The sequence below is a fragment of the Branchiostoma lanceolatum genome, chromosome 8, assembly GCF_035083965.1.
Source record: "Branchiostoma lanceolatum isolate klBraLanc5 chromosome 8, klBraLanc5.hap2, whole genome shotgun sequence".
NCBI lineage: Eukaryota > Metazoa > Chordata > Leptocardii > Amphioxiformes > Branchiostomatidae > Branchiostoma > Branchiostoma lanceolatum.
In genome coordinates, this window is record NC_089729.1 from 12,142,991 (window position 1) to 12,166,630 (window position 23,640).

The window sequence follows — 23,640 nt, forward strand, 5'->3', positions numbered from 1 at the left end:
GCAAGCAAATACGCGCAGTTATACAAATTCAAGTAAAATAAGAAATAATAATGCCTGTCTAGATATTCAGAATCCATCAGCCAGACTATGGATCAATGTGATATTCATACACCTATGTCTAGTGTCTCCATGTGTCATCCATAATGCAGAGAAAAGGCTGCAGGGCCTACTGTACATGTATGAGCAGGTCAACCACAACATGGAGGTGGATATGCCGGCTTACACAGGTAAACAGGATCAATCTCAGTCTCTGACTTTGACTATGGCAGTTGCAAAATCTATACATGGAGAGTACTGGGGATCAATGGTAGTATCAGAACTATGGAAATAGCTGGAGCCTTTGGGGTTTCTATTTGATTGGAATTACATTAAGGACACTGTGTTTCAAATTATCATACTGATTGACAATGCACAATAAATTCAGTGTAAATTTTAGACATACATGTAGTCAGCCCCCAGTCTCTGACTATGCACTTGTAATAAAATCAACTGTTATTTTGTATATACATTGGAGGGATGGCAATATCAGAACTGCTAAAAAGAATATCTCAAGGTTTCTATCTGACTGGAAATTATCACACTATGAATATGATTGACATTGTACATCTACTGTAATTTTAGAAATAGTAGTAAACTTAATATACTGGACCCAAGACAAGACCCAAGAGATGGAATTCGAACAAATTCAATTTGGTAAACTGTTTTGACTTTGAGTTGACTACAACACTCCCAAAAGTCATAATTATATGTCACATCATTGTCACATTCAGGAGTGCCGGCAGTATCAGTATTGAACTTGGCATATGGAAAGGAGTATCATTGTATGGTACTGCCTGATGACCCTTGCTTTTGCCCAATGCACTGGAGTTTGGAAAGGGGTTTATGACAATTGTGCATGGATATGTGTGCAATTACTGTAAGCTTATAGGGACTACAACTTGAATAACACCCAGAGTTCTATCAATTACAAAGCTCTCAAGTAACAATTTGAAGAGCATGTAATGCGATTATTAATGATGCTTTTATGCAGGCAGTCATTGGAAGAACTCTTTGCCCTCACATGGAGCAAGCACTAGTACTGCAAAGCCACTCTACTAGTATATAAACCATACACGTGTAAAAAGCCTTTTCGCCACTCTGGGAGAATACCCCAGCAGCAAGCCAACGAGGCTAATGCATATTTCAGGAGACAAAAGGTAAAGTCTGTGCAGTCATTAATTAGCTGACACCCTGCCCCACGAAAATCCTTTACTTCCTCGATTCATTCCGAAGCATCTCCGGAGGATTTTGGGTCCCGGCTGTTATCGCTTTTAGAGTGGGCCGGGATTTATCGCTCCGAACCCGTGGTCACAGGTACGGCGGAACGCACCATTACACACGGAGAGGCGCCCGTTTTTCACGCGCCTGACAAACCCCGATACTGCAACAGGAGGGGCACCCACCTGCCAGCAAAAGGGCAAAGGTCGCCATTGGGAATTCCGGCAACATTTTCCCGAGTTAGGTGCACCCCGGTTTTCCAACCATGAAATACAAGTTGGCCAGAAGACTTTGCACTTCAGTGAGTACTTTCAAAGTCGCATTGTAAATGATTTAAGGCAAGGCAAGCAGATGTGGTGAGCATTTCTAGGTGAGCAGATGAGGTGAGCAATGGTGAAAAATTTTAATTCTTACAATCTTAGAAATCTATTTCTGCATGATAGAAGTAAATTGCATAGGACATTGGACCACTGGCATTTGAATTAAAGCATCCGGATAATTTTTGAGAGCTTTGTGGGGAAGATGGTGACCCGTTGATGAAGGTTAGACATCCAGGTAATACGCCAAAAATGATTATTCAAGCAACTGGAAGATCGTGACCGTTTTATCATATGCTCCGTTTTTCGTCCGCTAACCAATCTCTGCTTGGAGAGTAACATTTTCAACAGTAAGTACTGTAACTTGCCTGGTCAGAATTTTCACCCCCATGAAGAAATTTCCCCATTTCAACATCATACTGCTGCCATGCTATAATATCCTCTGCTATATATACATGCATCCCCCTAATAGAAACCCAAAATTATTACCTACTGTAGTACCCCAAAATGACACCAATCTCCAAATATCATACCAGACAGCATGGATATTATGGATGTTATAGTTTGGACCGTAACATTGTCACAATATCTATTACACCGTCAGGCACTATTTAACAATTCTTAAATGATCTTTCTTTCCTGAAATATACAGTCTATACTGTACTATTACCACAAGAACCCCTGCTCTATATCATCCTAGTCCTCAAAATTACACCAATCTACACATATTCTCCCAGACAGCATGGACATTATGGATGCTATAGCTCGGACTGTAACATTGTCACCTACTTCACTGTCAGACACAACTAAACAATTCTAACGTCTTTCTCTCCAAAACTATACACTGCACTATTACCACATATACAAGAACCCCTTCTATCTAATATATCTTCTTAGTTCTCAAAATTACAGCATGGATATTATGGATGCCACATGTATAGCTTGGACCGTAACATTGTCACCTATTCCATTGTCAGGCACAATTAAACAGGTGCTGCCAACCCGACACCCCACAAGGCGGGGCGCAACACCGGCGGAGGCCATCAACTAGCAGACACGACCATTCCTCTTCATGACCCGCCCCATTGCCTCGGCAAATTAGATTTCTATCGGGCGGGCCGGTCGATCGCGACGGCAAACAGGGAGTAATAAAGCTGCGCCAAGGTCGTGTTTCCGCGCCCTTCGATCTCAACATGGAGGAACGGTGTCCGCCGTATAACTGATAAGGCTTGTCGCCGCCTTGCACGCGATTGTTTGTAAGGCATGAAGACCATATATCACTGGACAATTCTATTGATCTAGAAGCTTAAGTATAAAAAATTAGCAGGGATCTCCCTAAAGAATGGTGCAATGGTACCCCCCCTTCTACATTTGTATATATAGTTGCAAGTGAGTGTATTCTCAGTACCATCAATCTAAGAAAAAATACAAAATAGAAAACCTTACAGTGTGTGTATTAATTCTAATAGGGTTTTCTATTTATTCTTGTTTCCTAAAATGCAGTAACAAAAGTACATCTAAAGGAAAAGCTGCAGTCTTTTGCACTTCTGCCCATTGGCAAATACTTGCTTGTCTTGAGAATTGAAGGCTTTAATATAATCATGTATATTCACTAAATCATCAATTTTTTATAGCAAATGCCTCACATACCATATAACGATAGTCTTAGAATTAGCTGACATTAAGTGCAATGCCCATTCGCAAGTACTACATGTACCAGTCATGACCCTCCTGGGGGTTATTCAGGGAGTTCTATAGCTTCCTCCACCTGTCATTAGCACTCATCAAGGTATCGGGAAAACATTAAGGGATGGTCGTGTGCAATCAGACGTACAATTGGGGGATTAATTAAGCTGTGACCTAATTTTGCACATCCCATGACATATTGGGGGATGCTACATATTTTTGTCCATGAAAGTTGGAAACAGAGGATGTTTAAATCGTCATGAAGGACATTGCCATCAATTGAATGAAGGCAAATTTGATTGTCATGATTTTAAATCATATGATTTAAATCTTCTTTAGATCCCACTTTTTTTATCACATGATAGATCTTCAAGATCCATTTTTTAACATTGCATTGCCAACTGTAAATTCTAAAGTTGATTCATATCATATTAGCTAGTCTTCTTCAGACTCTAAGTACTTTTTCTATAGATATTCAAGATCCATTTTCAATGGCGTATTGCAATAAATTGTTTTCACAAGATTAGATTGCACTGACGCAAGCTATAAAATGAATATTCTAGAAAATAGACTTGGAAGAAGTACATGTACTAGTACATGTACATGTATTAGTCATCACATTTAGTACATTCACAAAAAACAACACTACCGGTAATATTATTTTTCCTGCTCTCTCTGGTCCAATAGAATCATCAATTCCAAATAATGACAAATTCTAAAGATAGGCCAGCAAATATACATCATTTATCATGTTGATTGATAAGCATTGATATAGATCTCATTTCCCAGGGTATTGCCTCCATTGTTCATTACAAAATCAATCTCAATATAAACTGACCACCAGAACAAATACTCTCATCACATTATTACATAAGCCTAGATGGAGATGTTCACTTTAATGACCACTGTAAGTTGAAACGTACATGTATATCGTTCAATAGCAACAAAAATTTATCTCCAATGATGCTGCAGAAATTGAGTCAAAAAAATTATAAAATTATAGCCAGTGCTACTAAAACAACTTTTTCAATCGGGTCATTTCCCTTCAAAGAGTTACAAATATAGAATGCTGATACTGATCTGCACTTAACAGCATGGAAGTCCACATAAATTCAGCTTCACACTCGTTAACTTTCCTCCTTTCTTCGTTTCTCACAAAGAAAAGCTCAGGCACATTCCATCACCATTGATATTTCCTCCCAGTTGTGAAAGGTGGAGATCAGTCCCAATGATGTCCTAGACAAGTTTCCATCTCAGACATTGTCGTTTGAAAGATGCGGAGTTGCAAGTTTGTTCAACAGTTGTCAGTTTGTGAAAAGAAGACGGATACACCCGAGGTGCCCCACCGCCGTTTCTGGTCATTAAACCTACAATCTTCCTCCAAAAAATCAATATGGTAAGTACACCAGCCATCATCCCAGCAGACGCAGATGCTCTCCTAGCCAGGGGTGGATCAAAACTGGCATCGCTAATGGTGGACATGCATCTTACGCCAGGAACGGTCCCAGAAATCGCAGGTTTGAAAGGGTCCAGAAATTGTGAGTTTAAAGCCCAAACCACAGCGAAACACACGACGTACATCACTGCACATGTGTCCGACACTCGCTGCCTGATAAAGACAATAACACCTGTTGTTTGAATGTTTCCAGAAATCGCAGGTTTGCAGCCGAAACCACAGCGAAACATCGGAGTATATATATCATCACGGCGCATGTGTCCAATATTCGCTGACTTATGAGGGTAATATATACTCCTGCTGGTTGAGTGATTGCAGTGATGCATCCATCTACCTGCCCAGGACTACTGATCTACCTGCTGGCGTAAATAGGTCCAGGTAATCTGTTTCACACCTGTCCATCGGCGGGGACACCTGCTGACTGATACAGGTGTTCCCTCACACCTGTTGAGTTGGTTTCACACCTGCGCTGTAGCAGCATGAACCTTACAGGTCCATCTGTCCGTCCATTTTTATACAACTAACTTGCTGGGATCTATATGCTTTTTTGGGGGGGGGGGTCATAAAATTGCTACTTAAAATTATTCTTAGGCCATACCAATTTAATTTCTTGGTTAACGGATTTTTATTTTCAAAAAAAAAAATTTTAGAAACAAAAAAAAATCATGAAATCAGAAGGCTGGCCCAGCCTTCAATTTTCATGAATTTTTTTTTCTAAATTTTTTTTTTTTTTGGAAAATAAAAATCCGTTAACCAAGAAATTAAATTGGTGTGGCCTTACCTACATTTGTACATGAAAAGGTATCTTAAAGTTTGTATTAGCTTAAAATGATGAATTTAACAATGAAAATACAAAACATCGGCTCCCAAACAATGAGTGGGACAGAAATAAATTAAAAGCTGGAGAGGGCCCTCATTTGTAGTAATGCCAAATCGTATCCATGAATCTTTCTATTCAAGTCTGCTATCTCATAATAATTAAACCCACAAATCTCAAAACTCTGATAAATCTTGAAATTAAAGTTGCAGTAATACCATCCTTCTGATACCCTCTCCTGGCACGTTTTCCTTATCAAAACTGAAATGAGAAAGAAAGCCTGGCAGCTAATAATGTACTGAGTGTCCATTATTGCTTCTGGTAGGGAACATTGGGAGGATTTACAGGCAATAATGCCAGCCATCTCCTCAGCTGACCTTACAGTTCTAAACCTGTATCATCCAAGACACTTTCCACTTGAGTGAACATCATGTAGATTGGACATTTGTATGCTCAGTCAGCGAAAAAGAGCCAAGCTTACTCTCAGAGGGGTGAACCTCAGACCACCCCTGGAGTTGATACGTTTTTGAGTTTAGTTCAGGTGTGAAGAAAGGCTCAATATATGTTAAGTCTCAAACAAAGCAGCTTGTCTGCACATATGGCCTCCTTCGGTCAATACTGACCATGGTAAAATCCCAATTGATATCAACCCTCCAGCTTTGGCTATGGCTAAACAGTCCTATAGTGTATACGAGAATGGCAGGTAGGGCGCATCTGTGAGCTGACTCAGGTCTGTTGCCAAGTTCTTTTCTCTGTATCTGCTTCTCTTCAGCTTGTCTGTAAACACACTAATAAATGCAATGATGAAAGTTAGACACCCAGGTAATAAGAATTATAGCAGAGCAGTAACTGAAGCAACTGGATAGATTTTTTTTTTCAACAGTCAGACATATCAGGTTGCATCCAATACCTTTTATTTTTTCAGAAACTGAAATAACACTACAATCATGTTTTAATTGAGAACATACAAAGTGTATTTGTGGTCAATGGCTTTCATGTACATTTAAAGTATAGATGAAGGAAAACCCTGATTCAAAAACCTCCGCTGCCTTGTGGCTATAACCAGTCCAGGAAAAGGCTACGGGAGTAAACCCAGACGGAAAATCAGGAGTGGAATTTAAAGTGTGTGGGGGATTACAAACAGTATAAAAATGATGTGAGTGCAGGATTCTAGAAATGGGGTCAATAACATCTAGATTTGTTGAAGTCATACAAAAGTTCACTTGTGTGTATCATGGAAAGTCGCTCAAACACAATTAAAAATGACAGCTTGCACAGGCATGAGTTAGCAGCCAGGTCAACAGTAAAACCTTTTCTCTTCCCCCAGTGAAGCCTTGCCTGATAACACTTGAGGTATAGCGCACACTGTTGGACGTTGTTCAATTACAAATGGACCTACAGCCAGCTGAACAGGTCTTGAAAGATAATGGAACTTCAGACATTAGACATTCAGATCACATTCTGCCATACAGAATTCGGTTATTTTTACACGCCTGGATTGATTTTTCAAAGAAACCTGTTTGGTCCAGATAAGAGGCTTTGCACGCATCAATAACCAATTTCTCCCCCCCAACACAATAGAAACTCCAGAGTGATACCTTAATCCCGCCTGCATTTCAAAGACCAACACGTAAAACAAGGACATCCATCTCTGGCTGGCAACTCAAACTTTTCTTACCGGCCGAGGTAAAGTCTTTGCGTCTGCTTTCTGGGACTTAAACTTCTACTTAGTATAAAATTTCCTTCTTGACAGCGGAAAATCTTATTCAGCAGCCTCAAAGCAAGACAATCGAGGGAGTGTTTCACAAAATTTGGGGATGTAACCGACTGTCGTAGTGTATGGAGCCCAGCCAGACAGCCTGGCACCGATGTGAGATTACAACATTTGTACCCTGCTGGGCAGTTTTGTGACAAACCTCAACTAATGCCGCGATTCATCATCATCTGCCCATAAAGATTGGATGGGCACTTATATAATCCTTGTAATAAGCCCCGAGTGCATGACCAAGTTACGCATATTACAGAAGACCATCGCTGGAAACAAGCCATTCACGGCTACCTCATTTGATGATGATCGGCTCCATTAACCGGCGGCACAAAACTGCGATGATCAGACGCGTGACAGTGAAGACCTCCGTCTGCATTATCAGAGAGCTCCTGACACATGAAAGGCGGACAGACAGAATTGCATTTCACGGATCCCGAGGTCCCCTAATCTAGTTCAGGCCTTCTCTATATCACGGTACATCTCCATTAGGGGATGCACCACACAGCCCATTCCGTCTGCTCCACAAGGTTATACATGTACTCATCCGCAGCCTGGAGAAGAACAGGGCAGACAATTTCTTTCTTCTTCAACATGAAAGTTCTCATTAGCATACTTGGCTGCATACTTAGCTGCTATGAATTCAAAGGTTAAGGCAATGCAAGGGTATTGCTTCATCCACGTCTTTCTAATACACACAAGCACGCGTCACAATCGCGTGACCATAAGAGTGACGTCATTGCAGATAAACTCAAGTCACTTATTCACCTCGTCGGCATACTTGACACAAGTTGACAGCAATGGTGCATGCAAAGCAAGACGACATGCTTCGCTGAGATCTTGGTGTGAACTGAGTGTATTTACTAAATCCCGTCTTTCTAGATACACAATCACGTCATTATAAGATGCAGATCTTAAGAGTGACGTCAGCATACAGACAATCCAACGTCACTTCTTCAGCTCATCTGCATGAGTTATGTATACTTGACGGCTATGGAACATGTAGAGCAAGGTTAATACTTCCCTCACATCTAATTTTGATGGACAAATAATTCTTATGAATTTACCATGTATATTATCCATATCCATATGTTTTTGATACACATGTTATTACCACATCCATGTACACTTACACATGTTCTTGTGACTTCAATTCCACTCATCTGCATCTCAAAGGGGTACGTTGCTAGATAACAAAGTACTTCCCACACACTTTACTGGGAAGGGACACTGTACATCAAAGTAAACATGCCACATCGTCCCTGAGCTATCCTATATCCGTAATCCTTATGAATCTGTTCATGTATACATATGCGTGTTAGGCACATTGCCAGCCTCCTGAGGCACTCGGCTGCAAAGCAGCAAGAAAACATCATTTCCACTTTACTGGTGCTTAATCAGGAGTAAAGGACCATGAAAGTGCCTTTGATTCAGATTTACATATTAAATTGTATACCATACATGTATGTATATGCAAAATTCACACTTTGTCAGAAAATACAAAAATCAATACTTTTCTTGATTATGGTAGACTTTTTACATTGTATGTCTGTTGCTTAATGTACATTAGCAATATTACTGAGCTGATATCTACATGCAGATTTAATGGAAATGCACATTTACTCTCCCATTCTGATATATCTTCATATTTATGTATATATTTTTTTAAACTATATCACGTTCCTGGACTTAAGAGCTATGGCTAGAAGAGAATATCACATCAATGTTGCCTACTCCGCAAACATAAGTCTCACCAACATGAATTGTTTCAACATGACGTGAACTGGATGTGCCACAGGGGCTCAGGTTTGATCTGCTCACTGGGAGACAGGCTCTAGCACCTGTCAGAATTCACCAGGCTCTTTAATTGACAACAGCCTTGAGGGCGTGGCTTTTATGACATCTCCAACAGGAGACCTTGCCCCCTACTGCTTGCCTACATGCAGAGGAGCAGAGTCCTGCAGTGAAAATGCCTAGGGCGTGGCTTTGACGACATATCCAGCAAAAGACTGCTCCACTACATGAACGTCATACCAACATTATGGAGATATGCCTTGCTTAGACTTAGATCCTCCTGTGCCTAGTGGCACTCTGAGCAAGAAGCTTTCTGCACTTATGTCAGCTCTGGGCCAGGGCCTCTAGCCTACACTATACTTTCCACGTCCATTTTTGTAGCATTATGTTAAGTTTTGGTTGTAAACGCTTTCTTTCCCCTTTGTTGGCCTGCCAATGCAGCGCTACTTTTTGCCTCGCCCTGTCTTTCTACTGGTATCCGAAGGACGGGAAGATATGAAAGTATAGACATATACCTGAATAATTCAAAGGCTCCTTCATATAAGCTTTGCTATTTTGCAACCAAGGCCTTATCATATATTCCATTAAGAAACCTGATATTTGCTTATTGAAATCCAAACAGATGGCTTGTCTGTCCTTGGTGCTAAAGTGCTGCTGTTAGGCAGTTGTGCCTTCCGGCCAAATCTACCTTCTTTGATAAGCCGGTTTTCAGAATTACCACGCATAACATACATATAGCGGCATACATGTATGTCAAAAACTAGTGCATTTATTACATCTGTGCCATGACTGCATTCACAACTATGCCTTTTTCATGCATGAACCATTAATCATATCTATTCTCATATTTGACATGAATGGACTGGAATAACAATTGTATGCAAATTGTACAAGATGCAATGACAGAAGCAATAACATTATTATTACAACAACATTTGTATACTGATATGAAAATAAGGTATAACAGTATATTTACTGATTTGATCCTGCTTTTAAAATATGTAATCCATACATTTTGTTTATTTACCTACATATACAGATAGACAAATGTAAGAAAGTCGACATTATAGCAACCTATCAGTATTAAGATATTCAGGTCAATTGCATATCGGAAACTCTGTGTGCCTATATTAACTGCAATAAAATGCACATGTACCATAATTCAATAATGCACACTACACAAAAGTCTACCAGCAACCGGCCTTTACTTGGCTTTAGTATGTGCATATTAAAGTCAGGTTGCCTTAGGGCCATTTTGTTAAGAAGTGAGATCTATTCTGTTAATCCAGACCCATGTGTGTGTTGTGTACTACAGGCAAGAAGGCATAAAGTTAAGCCTACATCCAGGCTGAATTATCACGAAAATCAATACTGTGGTATTAAGTGTATATGTGCCTGACATGTGTAAGTAACTTGCTTATCCCCGAGGCATACAACAGCGGTAAAGGTCTATCACCAACTTCATGTAGCAAACACAATTTGCAATGCATCAGCTGTGCATGCACTGTGTCGCTGCCACCCAAGGATGATAACGCACCAGGCTTTTTCTAGAAAAAAAATTGCAAGGGGGAGTATTTCGTGGGAGTGGAGCAATCAAGCAGGGGGATGGTGTGGAAGGGTTTTTTTACTAATTTTAGTTAAAATGGGGCATTCTATGGCTTCCTGAGGGGTGAAATTATTGTCAGACAGGTCACAGTTGAAGACTGTGGTAACATGTGTCCTAAGTACCAGTAGCATCCCTGGTCAATCAGAATTTTATGCTTGTTAGAGAATCTGCTCCTTAGGGTAAGGGGGGCATGGTCAGGGCATGAGGCCGCTCGGCCCCTGTTCCCCTTGGCGCACTGCTGCAAACTATACTCCAGTCAAAATGCTACCAACCTTTGCAAAGTACAGGCATCAAAAATATGTCCTCTAAAAAGGACAAAGCACTTAATGTTGAATTTATCCACAGTACACAAAATTGCTGTAATAATACTTTACTGCTATTGCATGTGTGTGATTTGAACAATAACTAAGATCATTATAAGCCACTTCAACACCAAACAATGACTATGCAGAGTTATATAGCCCTCTGATGGTCTCATGGGTCCAATGTTACTATAACATCATGAGCAATTTCATCCCAATCATTTTTACGGTAACGCCTTGATGTTCACCTTGTTCATACAATAAAACCTGAGCGCTCCCTGATCGTAGTGCGATATTGATTACTTGTCCCCCTAGTCAGTAACTGCCGGAATTTATTGAACTATCAAATTACAATCGGACGCCGGCTTGAGCAGGATTTCGATTGCACCTTCAGTTTTATGTCAATGTGCCACTTCCATGCCAGGCTCTTTTGCCAGGGATGTGCACAGTAATCTTTGTCAGATCCCAAACTTGGCCGGCTTCCAAAATGACCGTACAGGTTGCACCATAAAATCAATGTCTTTCTCTGATAGAGGCATTCATCCGAAAAACCATTATTTGATGTTGCAAGCAGGAATGTGCAGTAAATTAGAGAGCTGCAAGGATCTAGCAATGGTACATGGCCTTCTGAAGACATGAAACATTCAAGTTGAAAGTTTTTTTTACCCTTTTTCATATACTAGAGACAGTTTTCGGAGTGTGTGCTAACTTTGTTGGAAATGGTCCAAGACATATTTGCCCTTGTGAATCCCCAATTTGGAAGATTTGAACTACAAACTTTAACAAAGAGAACCCTGTGAATTTCTCAAAGTTTTCCACGCATCATAAGGCGGCATATCATGAATGGCAGTGTAAACCACTTCTCACAAAGGAAAAAGCAAAAAGGTCATGACAAAAAATATGGTTGCCCTTTTACTGGATTACTCTTCAAAAGTGATCATTATCAAACTTAGATCTACAGCCTAACTGTTGCGACTGTCGAGTCAAGTACGAGTAAGGTCAGTGACTGGCTTCTTGATCCATTGGTATTTGGTAATTGGTTCATCCATCATATAGCAACAAGGGATATTCTCTGTCTCTCTGTGTTACTGATTATGCCACAGATATAGCTATGTCTGTGGCAGTGATCTTGCCTCTAGGCTAATCTTCAAGGTTTTACTCGTACTGTAGCTCTGTTTTCTAGACAGAACAAAGAGCCTAAGATGTTACTTTGAAGCACAGACAGTCTTTCTTTCAACTCACAGCAGTTCAACATGTTCAGTCATAGTCCAGGACCTTACTTTCCATCCAAGTTTCCGACTGTAAGTCTCATACATTGTAATCGTGCCGGAACTACATGTTAGACCACCACATTAAAAAAAACAGTGAATCTAAACTTTAAGGGATCTACTAATAATGCACATCAGTAATCCCTGAGTTCTGCACACTTCAGGCATCCAGGTGTTCAAGACATTTTTGGAAAAGGCCTTGATAACACAACGTCATGCAATTTTACTCTTAGTATCCTGGGTGGAATTAGTATATTGATGTTATAATGTCTATAATTTTTCCGGAGGAAAATGCTGCCTGTGAGGGCAACTGTCTTCCATACTTTAGGAGAAGGAAATAATAAATTTGTGAGGTACAAATAACTTCTAATTTCTTCATTTTACGGCATCCCCCCAAAGACCCCCAGACGCCCTCTTAGCTAAATTCTTGTGGTAAATATCAGTCAATTGTTTTGCTTGAAGGCCTGCTTGAAGGCCTTTCTTTTATCTATAAACAAATCATTTACCTTTGTCATGGTCCGACTCGAAGCCCCCGACCATCCTCTTCATGCCCTCGTAGAAGTCTTCAAATCCGATCTCTCCCGTCCCTGTAGGGTCCAAGTGGGAGGTGATCTCACCCAAGTCCTGCACAACAACATGGCATATATAGTCTGTCAATGGAAAATTTCAAGCAAAAAGCGTCTGCTAATGTTGTACATAACATATGTAATATGTTACATCTTTTTAATAAAGTGGCTAAAAAGCATTACTAGATCAGACCACAATGACTCAAGTCCTGTAAAACAACATGTCAAAGTCTCCGCCTAAACTCTTTGTTTCAAAAGAGAACATTTTCAGCCAAAATTGTCTACTTAAAGGTTCTAGATAACATGTGGAATATGTTACTACATTATTTGAAAAATAAATTAAAAGTTAACCTAAAAAGCATTACTAGATCAGACCACAATAAATTTTTCACTTGGTCGTTGGAAATTTCCTTATCCAGATTCCTATATTCAACATAAACATACATGTATTGGATTCACAATCAAATGACACATATTCATATACAGTGTACAATCATGTATATCCTTGACAGTAAACACACACAGAAGACATTTATACACAACAGGTATGACTCTGTTGATACCTCCCTGGCAAAATGTTAAGAATCACAATAATTATTGAAGTAATTGGAGATGACAGAAGCAATCATTCTTGGAACGCTATTAAGTATTTTATATTCATAGCTAATTTCAGACACAGCAGTCTGAATTCAAAGTTATCAAGTCATATGGAGCATTTGAAATCACATGTATCCAAGTCATTAAAAAATCATGTAAAATGTATGGGTTTTGCATTATGATACAGAGAAGTAAACACTCACTGACAGATACTTTAACTTAGTTCAAGCACTGTATCAATTTCAAATCAGCTTCAACAGTCTAGACTGGTAATGCTGTATATGCTGTTCTCTACGCATCTTACATAACTAAGGACCAGTCTAGACAGAACAAAGACCATAAGATGTCTCTTTGAAGAACTCTCACTTTCAACTCACAGTAGATCTGCTGCTCTTTGATCATTTTAATGCAAGTCCTACAGGGCTCGAAATACCCATGTATACAACGTGATGTCTGGAGTAGAAAACCTAAAAATCACAGAAAAGGCTAGAAATAACTTCCAATTTTGCAGATTGAAAAAATAAGTCTCTGTTGAATGGAGATTTAGCAAAATACTTACTATCTATAGTTTTTGCTATTCAACAGAGACTTATTTTTTTCAATTTGCATAATTACAAGTTACCCCGGTATTTCTAGCCTTTTCTGTGATTAAAGCAACTTAATTGTTATACAGAATGTATTTGAAATTCACAATTCTCTGGAGGAGTGTCAGTGACAATAACACACACTCACTGAGTCACTCATGATCACATGTATTTTGATGAAATAATGCTTCAGAATCAGAGCATTGACAACAAAGTAATAAAATTTAATTGTAATTGCATTCTTAACAGTTACAGCACTACTGTTTCAATGTATGAAGTTGAAGACTGTACATGTAGCAGGACAACAACACCAGGTTGAGTACCGTTTATAAGAAAGTTTTCCATTTCGAGTCTTTCGAGCCCTGACCTTTTAGTGAACCCCGGTGGCATTGCATCATGGAAAGATGCTTTCAACTCTCCTCTCATCATCAGGGAAAAACTATCAACAAGCCGACCATCATGGACACCCCCGCTGGGCAGATTCCTTCATCTCATACTGACCATAGCAGGGAATGGGGATCTCTACATGTGCAGTCTTAATGGAAATGCTACATGTGATGACTGTATGTAATAGGTCTGAGACACCCCGTGGGGTAAAACATTCTGATTCTGTCTTTTGTACTTGCTTTAATGTAGCGGTACTGTCTGTATATGCATGTAGCTGTAGGCGATGCATTCGTGTGTGAGTTGTTGAAAATACTGGTAGAAATACTACCGGTACTGTTACATGTACATATGGATACAGCCCTGAGCATACATACATATTACTATGTACAATACATGTGTTTTATTATGGGACTTACATGTAAGTTATTGTGCAGGAATTTCAATAAATCACAATTAGAAAACAAGTCTGTTGGAGGATAATGCTTCTTACTGGGGGTCGCAATTATTTAGACCTTACATCATTGTAAGCCTGCTGAACTTGTTTGAGATGTAACAAGACTCTATGTGTACTCCAAACACACCCAGGGCGGTCTCAAGCTTTACATTTTCTTCCATCCCTCTCATTGCTCGGGAGCCAATGCTGTTGATTTTTTTTAAATCTGTCGTTTTAGTCTTACAAAAAAAGTTAAACATTTTCTTTATTTTCATGTCTTAAAGTTAAAAGTTCAGATACTTTTTACAGACGCGGAGAAATTTTTGTTTGCCCTAAGAAGAAAAGTTCCATTCCAGGATGGAGGGATGGGTCCAGGATACATTACTACCATTTTGATGAATGTTTGGCTTGAATATCGAATCTATGTTACATAAGTGTGATGTTTGTGAAAGCACTGCAATTACATGGCAAAGTCCAGCTGCAACCCAAATGGGCACCCATCAATAAAAACAACATTTCTCACATTACAACTCCTCCTTAAATTGCACCAACCATTCATCAAAAGCCACACTTTAAGTTTAAAGTGGATATAATAAAACACTGGTGTTCAATGGCTCGGTACACTTTCCAAGCACTTTAAAAGGACTACCCGCAATGTTTTACTCAGTCTTACAGACTGTATATACCTCCTCACCAACAAGGCTGAACAGTGGGAGTGTTTGGAAACCAACACAGGGCCAACCAAAGTACAGTTTGCCAGTTTGCCTGACAAACATGGCTGATTATACACTGCGTTGTCCATTGTGGACAGTGACATGCCGGACTGCCATGCACAAATAAATCTGCCAGGACTGTCCTTACTGCTGTTTGGGGACTGCGGACATAAAGCTGAGTAAGAGAAAATCCATGACGGGTCAAATGTAAGGTTGGTTTAACTACCAACTTGTTGGTGGCAATAAAGGCTATGTTCAGTAGCTATATGTCATGGCTGTACAAGCTTGGAATCCAAGTTGGATATTCATGCAAGTACTGGTCTGTATGATATATAACCAGTAGTGTTACATGTACAACCAATAAAATTGTACACAATGAAAATGAAAATGCATCAATGCTATTCTCAATTTCCTCGAGTCACAGTGACTGGGTCAGTTTTCAATTTGGCACCAAGGAAATGCCATTGATATATCGGACAAAAAAGGGTGCTAAAGACAGCACTAAGCATGACCATGTTATGTAAGATGCAAACGTGATACAAATGCCAGACGCATCTGACATGGGCTGTCGATAAATAACAATAAAATGCCATCCAATAGATACTCACAATACCCTCAGTGACCTACAAACGTTACAATGGGCTGAAAAGAAAATCCAATTGGCAATCGGATATACATGTAGGATGTTTATCCAATCCAGTGGAAGATTTACACAGCATTCCACAGTTATGATCCTGGTGTGTGTAAACAGAGCGATATTGATGTACAATAACAGACCAGGGCTTGAAATATATTTTTGGAAATTGGTGCACTGGTGCTCACAACCAAAAGAATTACGTAGGTGCACAGAAAGAATGCACCACACAAAATAAAGTTAAATGTTAACAAAAGAAATTACTTCCTTCAATCTGGAGCTAATTTCAAAACAAGTAATACAACAAACAAAGTACAAGCAAAGCTTATATATATACTTATATTTCAAGAATATTCAGTATAATATTAATAGTGCAAAGCTCCAATTTTGGGTGCACACAGGTGCAAAAAGGCCCACTATTTCGAGCCCTGCAGACCATATGGCTATCCATGCGGGGACACAACATGATCATGGCTTAATCAGGAAGCCAATGCTGCGGCCACAATAGAGGCTAAAACAGATAAGGCCATTTCAGACCTTTGTAGAATCGAATTAAGGTTGAATAGACTGAAAATGGCCCATTGCCACAGTCCAATAATGACCATCTGGACAGGAAACTTATGTCTTATATTTTATCACTAGACAGAACTTTGAGAGGTATTCTTCACAATTATGTCACAAACACTCAGAGGCTGTTAACTTACATGATAGATATCTATTCTGTACTATAATATATACAGTGACAAATCATTGACAAGGAGTCTTAATTTACATTCAATATAGAAGAATTGTGTTGAGAGCTTTAGTAGTTCTTCAAGTCAGCTTAAGTCTTATGGGATTCGCTGCCATTATGAACAGCTCAAAGTTCACTTAGACTGGAGAAGTAAAGAACAATGACATGATTGACACCTGCGACCAAAGGTGGCCGTTCTCTACCAAAGTATCAACAGAGAGAAGGGGCGGAACAGGTCACACGTGCACCTGCAGCCAGGAAGCAATATTATTGGTTTACAATACCACAATAAAAAAGGGCTGGCAAAGCTATATATCATTCTACTATTTCTAGTAAGCATGTACCTTTCCCATCCATATGTTACTCGAGATAAATGAAGTCAACCTAAGGCCTACATATATTTTAACATAATTATGCTATATCCTTTCGAGTATGAGGCTAAAACATTCTCCACTGATGAAGGTATCTTAGTAGTATGAGTAACTTTTGTTCTAAATTCAAGTAAACGTTGCTACCTTCACTTAAAGATTTAAAGATCTAAAGTGAACGTGACTACCTTTACTTAAAGATTATACACCTGGGTTCACAAAAATAGAGCATTCCTCCAAGAAGCAGAAATGACCTTTACTGTAGGTACAGAGGTCGTCCGATCTGTAGCTCAAGGACAAGAATGACACATTGCATTGTGCGTGAACTGCTGATTCTTCACACCTCACTGTCTTGCATGCTCATGCATTATTTACACCTGGTGACCCACACAAGACCTTTATACACAACAGGTATCACTGTTGATACCTCCCTGGCAAGAGAGCAGAGTTTTATTTTGTGGGTAACTGCATGTCTGTGTGGCAGTCTGTCTAGATCTGTGTCTGCTTCTGACCTAAAGCAGTACAAATGTACATGGCTTTGTACATGTGAAGGGGATGAAGTCTGCCATCTCTGGTGTGTTTTGGTGGTTAGGAACATTACACCCACTTAGATAATTGCTAAATGTAGGGTCTCCAAATGAGATTTGAGTGCTACTGCTTTTCAAAATTGTCTCTTTAAATTGTCTCTTAAGATCTTGTGGTGCACCATAACTCTCCATTAAAAACAAAAAGTGTAATCATGAACTTCTTTGGGACACTGTCCAGGTTCTACTTTAACTTGTTTTGAAACACTGTTGAAATATAGCCAATTTTATTCCTGTTTAACTGAAAAACTGCGGGCACCAATTTTCCTTCCACTTGGTGAACACAAAAAGCACAAGTCAATTGTTAACTCCATTGAGAATCTTGCGCGTTATTGCAAAATTAAAATTGATATCCATTTCAAGGTTACAACAGAACTGGAGACTCCTTCCCTTAGAAATGTACCGTGTATCATGATGAACCAATAATTAAATCAGGATAATGCTGGCCAGGGTAACACAATCCATTATACTTAGGTCATAATACACCGTATGTATAATGTAGCCATAATATTAATCTACTCTCTCAGCTCAGTAAAAGACAGACATACCAATTTCAAATATTCCTCTAACTCAGTGAACACAAAGTAACTTGCAAATCATGTCTAAACTCTAAGCATTAAGCATCATGTAAGTGTCCAACTTAAGATTGCAGCCCCCCCCCCCGACACCTCCCCCTTGTCACGTACTACAACTGTTTACCTTCCGCCACTCTACGCAATAACATGGGTAGCAACTACAATTCAGTACAAACAGTTATATAACTTGTTAGAAAATACTTAAATGTCATAGCAACATGTACATGTAGCACAAAATGTCAACGTATAAGATTCACTCAAGTTTCACTTTTCAAAATCAGTCAACTTCGTAGATTGTGCACTACAGGAAATTATATTCCACGATATTCAACATACAAATGTATACCGTGGTTCTATATCTTCCCAGCTGCCATAAATCTTGTGTACAAATCCTGTCGTAAATCTTGATGCTCTCTATGGACCAAAAATCTCTCACCTGCTATCGAACTGACAGATGTACAATCGCGATAACAGCTTCATTGTGACTTTTTAAAACCTTATCATTGGCAATAGATAAAAAATAGTAGTATTTTGGACCAGGTACATTTTTCAAGACAAGTCATTAAGCTTTGAAACCACATTCAACACCAAGTTTGACTATGATTTTTAAACACACATTCTTGTACAACTACAATACCTTTGCATAACGAGATTAGTATCTACAGGAAGACAAATCGTTGATATATTTAGCACTTTCAAATGACATCTCAAGGGATAGCCATCGGCATTGATATACAACCTCTCCTTGGTGAATATACTTTAAAGGGGAGAAAACATGCAGATAACAATCTATGCACATCCTGAGGGCTGCATATCATCCAGTTCAAAAAGAGGCATATGGGAGTATAGCTGCTTTTGATGTAAGTGTGTTCAGCTATTAACTATCCCAGTGTGAGCTTTCGTTTCTATGCATTCTCTTAATTCTCAGATGTAAACATTAACCTATCTTGTATGTAGGTGCCATTGATTGAAACTTGGTTATCAAGAAATCATAGGAGAGTCAGACTATGACACACAATGAAAAGAACACAAAGTACTGCTCTGAGATATAGAGACTAATTTGTCGGAAACCAAACAGCCTTGGAAATTGCCATCCGATTTTGCATCGCTAGTATCCTAACAGTAACCATGGGAAAACCTTGCATCTATATGCATGTAAAAATCACATTGTAAAAGTCTCACCATTCCCCTGGAGAGCCCAAATGTACTGCTGATGTTCTTTAATTTAGCACTACAAGGTCAGGAAATGTAAAAGGCCGATAGTTAATGGGCCCGCAACACCCTAGTGTCACAGGGGTGGATCTCTATTATGTCATAAATGCATATTTAATTGTTAACAATGTTAAACTTAAATATGATAGAACATAGAAACTTTAATGGGAAGCAAATCTAATGCTTCATAAAACATGAAAACAAAAAGATGAGCAAATGTCATCCCATATACAACCTATATGTGTCTCTAGCAGTCAGACCCTCAAGCGAATGCCTCATTTATTATTTATTCCACGTTACGCCCGTCTTTTTACTTGATCAGAGATGGGCATCACAAGCAACAGTTTCCCCGAGAGGACCGAATGGGAGTAGAGATAAATATCGCCATGCATATCACCACTTTATAATAGTGCGGTCGATGTTGATGTATGGCATACGCATAAAAAAAGGCTTGTCTAACATTTTGTTATGCCTCCAAAAAAATCTCTGACTGGAATTAAATCCACAGAACTGAAATATTCATGCTTCATGTATTGCATATAAGCTCTATATAATGATACAGTCGAGTTACCATTAAAAATGGAATTCATGATGTGGTTTTTGTCCTTCGCTCCAGTTGTATTGTCCTTCCTAATATGACCCCATGGCATGACTAATTACCATTCAGTCCCCTACTAAGATATGACCTCAATGTGGTCAATAATGCATTCACAACTTGAATGAGTTCAAAAACACCAGAGTGCTTTGTTGTTTTTCAGTAACCTTCAACCATCCTGTGGTAAAGTCTATTTTCTGTCAGAATTTTTTGCCATGCACATAAGATCTACTGCATTTTCTCACATAAACTGGTAGTCTGTGTTGTTGCAGGAGTGCCCATGGCTGTTCCATAAATTCAGGCCAGAAGAAATAGATCCTACCCACAGATATGATAATAATCCTGCATATACCCAGAAGGCATGGACTGTGCTGTTTTACGTGTAGTGCCATCAATAGAAAAACAAATTACATTTGTACCAATGTTACTTTGTATCTGATAATACACTAGAAAATCTGACAATGCAACTGATTTTTTAAGGCAAATCAATGCCAGACATTGGAAATAACGGGTATCTTTTTACAAAACTGGACTGAGTTACAGGCATAGTGGATTGCCATTCACAATCAATGGAAGTCTTTCAGAGAACTGGCATGTCATGTACAGTCGCAAAAGTTCAAACTCAATTCAGAACAAAAAGATTTCGGCTGTGCCCCTGAAGTTCAATGACCCTGTTACTAGTGTTAGTGAAGTCACGTGTTACCGTCAAAATAAAATAATAACGTCTTTCACGGAACTGGAATGTTGCATACAGTCCCAAACTTCAAACTCAATTCTAAGTGAAAATATTATGGCTGTGCCTCTGAGTTTCAATGACTCTGTTACCTTAAAAATGAAATAATACCTTCAATCAAAGAAAATCTACTGTAATTTTCATAACACCACGTCATGCCTTTGTTGAAGAGGAAACATGGGACAATAAACCAGGTATTGGGTGGGTGAGTAATATGAGTTATCATTATGGTCAGTAGATTTCTATGGACCGCAATATATTTACCTTTCAAAATTTACTCAGTCAAAACATGACCCTGTCCAAAACATGAGCCTGTCATCCATGATTGAGAAACAGCTGTGATATATATAATATGGGTCTATATTGCAGCATCCAGAAAGTGTATTTCAAACATTGATAAACAGCTGTAAAAAATGGATACAAACTTAGAAACTAGCTCTCCATGCAGAGATGTAATTCTGTCAAAAGACACTTTCCTGGAACATATATCATCAATCTGTAAAAAAAAAGCACCTGGAAATATAAGCGGAGGACAATCAATCATACATTTTAACTAACGGTTAAATGTACATGTAACAAATGAATAAAATGTGACAAACAAAACAACTTTGTAGGGAAGAAACATCAATATCTCTGACAATGCCCCCAACACTATTTCCTACATCAGACCACTCAAAGCACTTAGTGCAGCAGTTAATGTCCACATAATGGACACAGAATGCAATAAATTGGTGGAAAAATCCATATCTCATGTCCAACACTGTCTGCCGATGCTATCTCATTCAAGGTAAACCAATATCAACCCACAGATGTACATTTGCACAATGCACAAATTCTAATAACGTTCACATTTCAATATCCTACAGAAATATACAATGTATTCGTATATGCTTATCGTAACTAGGCTTTCCATCATAAAACGGTACATTACCATACATAACTTCAGAGTTATACCCTTGTTAGCACAGCGTGTGTACCGGACCTGTTGATAAATTGAAGGAAGTTGCGCAGTGGTGCTATGGAGGTCTTGATGCACTTTTAACAACACCAGTAAATCTCCTAAACAGTCTGGCGACTCCAGTCCTCGCATTAACAACATCCCAGCACCATTATCGAGTCTGGGGTTCAAATTCCAGCGTTGCCGCTACCATTTACACAGAGAACTGTCCAGAGTGAACTATGAGCAAGAAACTGCATCTCTTTAAATCTAAAAAGCATCCTTCTACTTAAAAATCCAATGCCGGGTGGCATTTATACTTCAAGATCTTGCAAGGTATACGTTTAGAACCAAATCATATGTATTGATCTTAATTGTAATGGAATGATATAATTATTTTTCAGGGCTATTTCTACAAGTTCTGCTGATGAATTTGACTTAAGTTTCTATACTTGTACTGTAAATGCCTTTAAGTTTAATTTTATTTCGTGACGAAGAGAATGGTGTGTTTGCATTCATTTTAATATCACGGTAGCACTTTAGTCACATATTAATAATACTGTACCATATTGATTAAGGGAAGCACCAGAGGTTCAAAACCGCAAGCGTAAAATAAAATTTCCAGTATTTCTCCTTACCAGTACGCTCGAATGCTCAAGTATGGGTGCCTTCAAGTTCAAAATCTTGCACTTGGCAGTCGTTTAGAATCAAGTCATGATTATGTTGATGTTGTTGTTGTTGTTATGGAATGATTATCATTTCTTCAGTGCTATTTCTACAGGTCATGCAAACAAATTATACAGAAGTTTGTGTCCTTTTCCTTACTTGCAAATGAATTTTACAGAAGGCAGTCTATTTCTCCTTACCTGTTCTCCGGAGTGCTCCAGTATGAGTGCCTGGAGATGCTCCACGCTGATCGTCCCTCTCCCATCCTTATCGCACACCTGGAACACCTGGATCATCTGCTCACGAAAATCCGACTCCGGAGAACTCATAACTCCTCTTCTTACCCCCTCCCGTGCGTCCAGGTGCTCTGTGGTACTAGTAGTTCTGCTTGAGGCGGAAGAAACATCTTGGAACGTACTCTCTCCCAGCATGAAGTCTGTGTGGACAGCTAAGCTGCCGGGAAGACGATAGTAGTGGACCTTAAGTAGCGGTGCTCTTAAATTCTAAGGTTTGTAACGGCGTACAAGGACCGCTATCTAGCCGCTACTTTTACACATTCTGTACCACATCTGTGACTATATACGGCTGTCTAAACTATCGTAGAGGAAGGATGACAACTCGGAAAATCGTAGAGAAGCCTGCGGGCCACTTGTGGCGTCCCTCCCCCCAGGCACCGTTCAGGGGGCAAACTCCAAATCTTCAACTTCACTTCCAAAACATCAAAACTCGCGATGTTGTCAAACGCCGTCCGGAAACAATACTTTGTCGGGAGCCTCGCCAAAAATTCCACAGAGAGAGGTCAACGCCACGGGAAGCACGGTTAGACAGTTGGCGAGTTCCCCTACTTCCTGCCGAGGAGTGTGTGACGGCAGACCCGTTGACAAATGTGGAAAACAGATCCGATCGGGTGAAAAGAGACACTGATGTGATATGCAGCGGCCATGTTGAAATCTACCCAATCATCAGTAACAACTCCGTCCTGACCAATCAGCGAGCAGGACTGGAAAGTTGTTACAACACAAGTAGCCAATCAGAGGTGTTCAATGGTTTGAATC

General features: G+C 39.4%; 1 protein-coding gene across 5 annotated transcripts in view; it reads right to left on the reverse strand.

The window, feature by feature from the left end:
- The window catches only part of LOC136439660 (rab11 family-interacting protein 4-like), a 111,343-nt gene extending 87,791 nt beyond the window's left edge, over positions 1 to 23,552 (reverse strand). For 3 of the 5 annotated variants that reach the window (XM_066435156.1, XM_066435155.1, XM_066435157.1), the window contains exons 1-2: positions 22,786 to 23,552; positions 12,775 to 12,892 (exon numbers count right to left, since the gene is read on the reverse strand). In XM_066435156.1, the coding sequence (XP_066291253.1) occupies positions 12,775 to 12,892; positions 22,786 to 23,016 (349 nt within the window). In that variant the 5' untranslated portion in view covers positions 23,017 to 23,552. The remainder of the gene's footprint in view (positions 1 to 12,774; positions 12,893 to 22,785) is intronic. The other 2 variants (XM_066435159.1, XM_066435158.1) reach the window with 1 other exon arrangement.
- Positions 23,553 to 23,640: the final 88 nt, after the last annotated feature.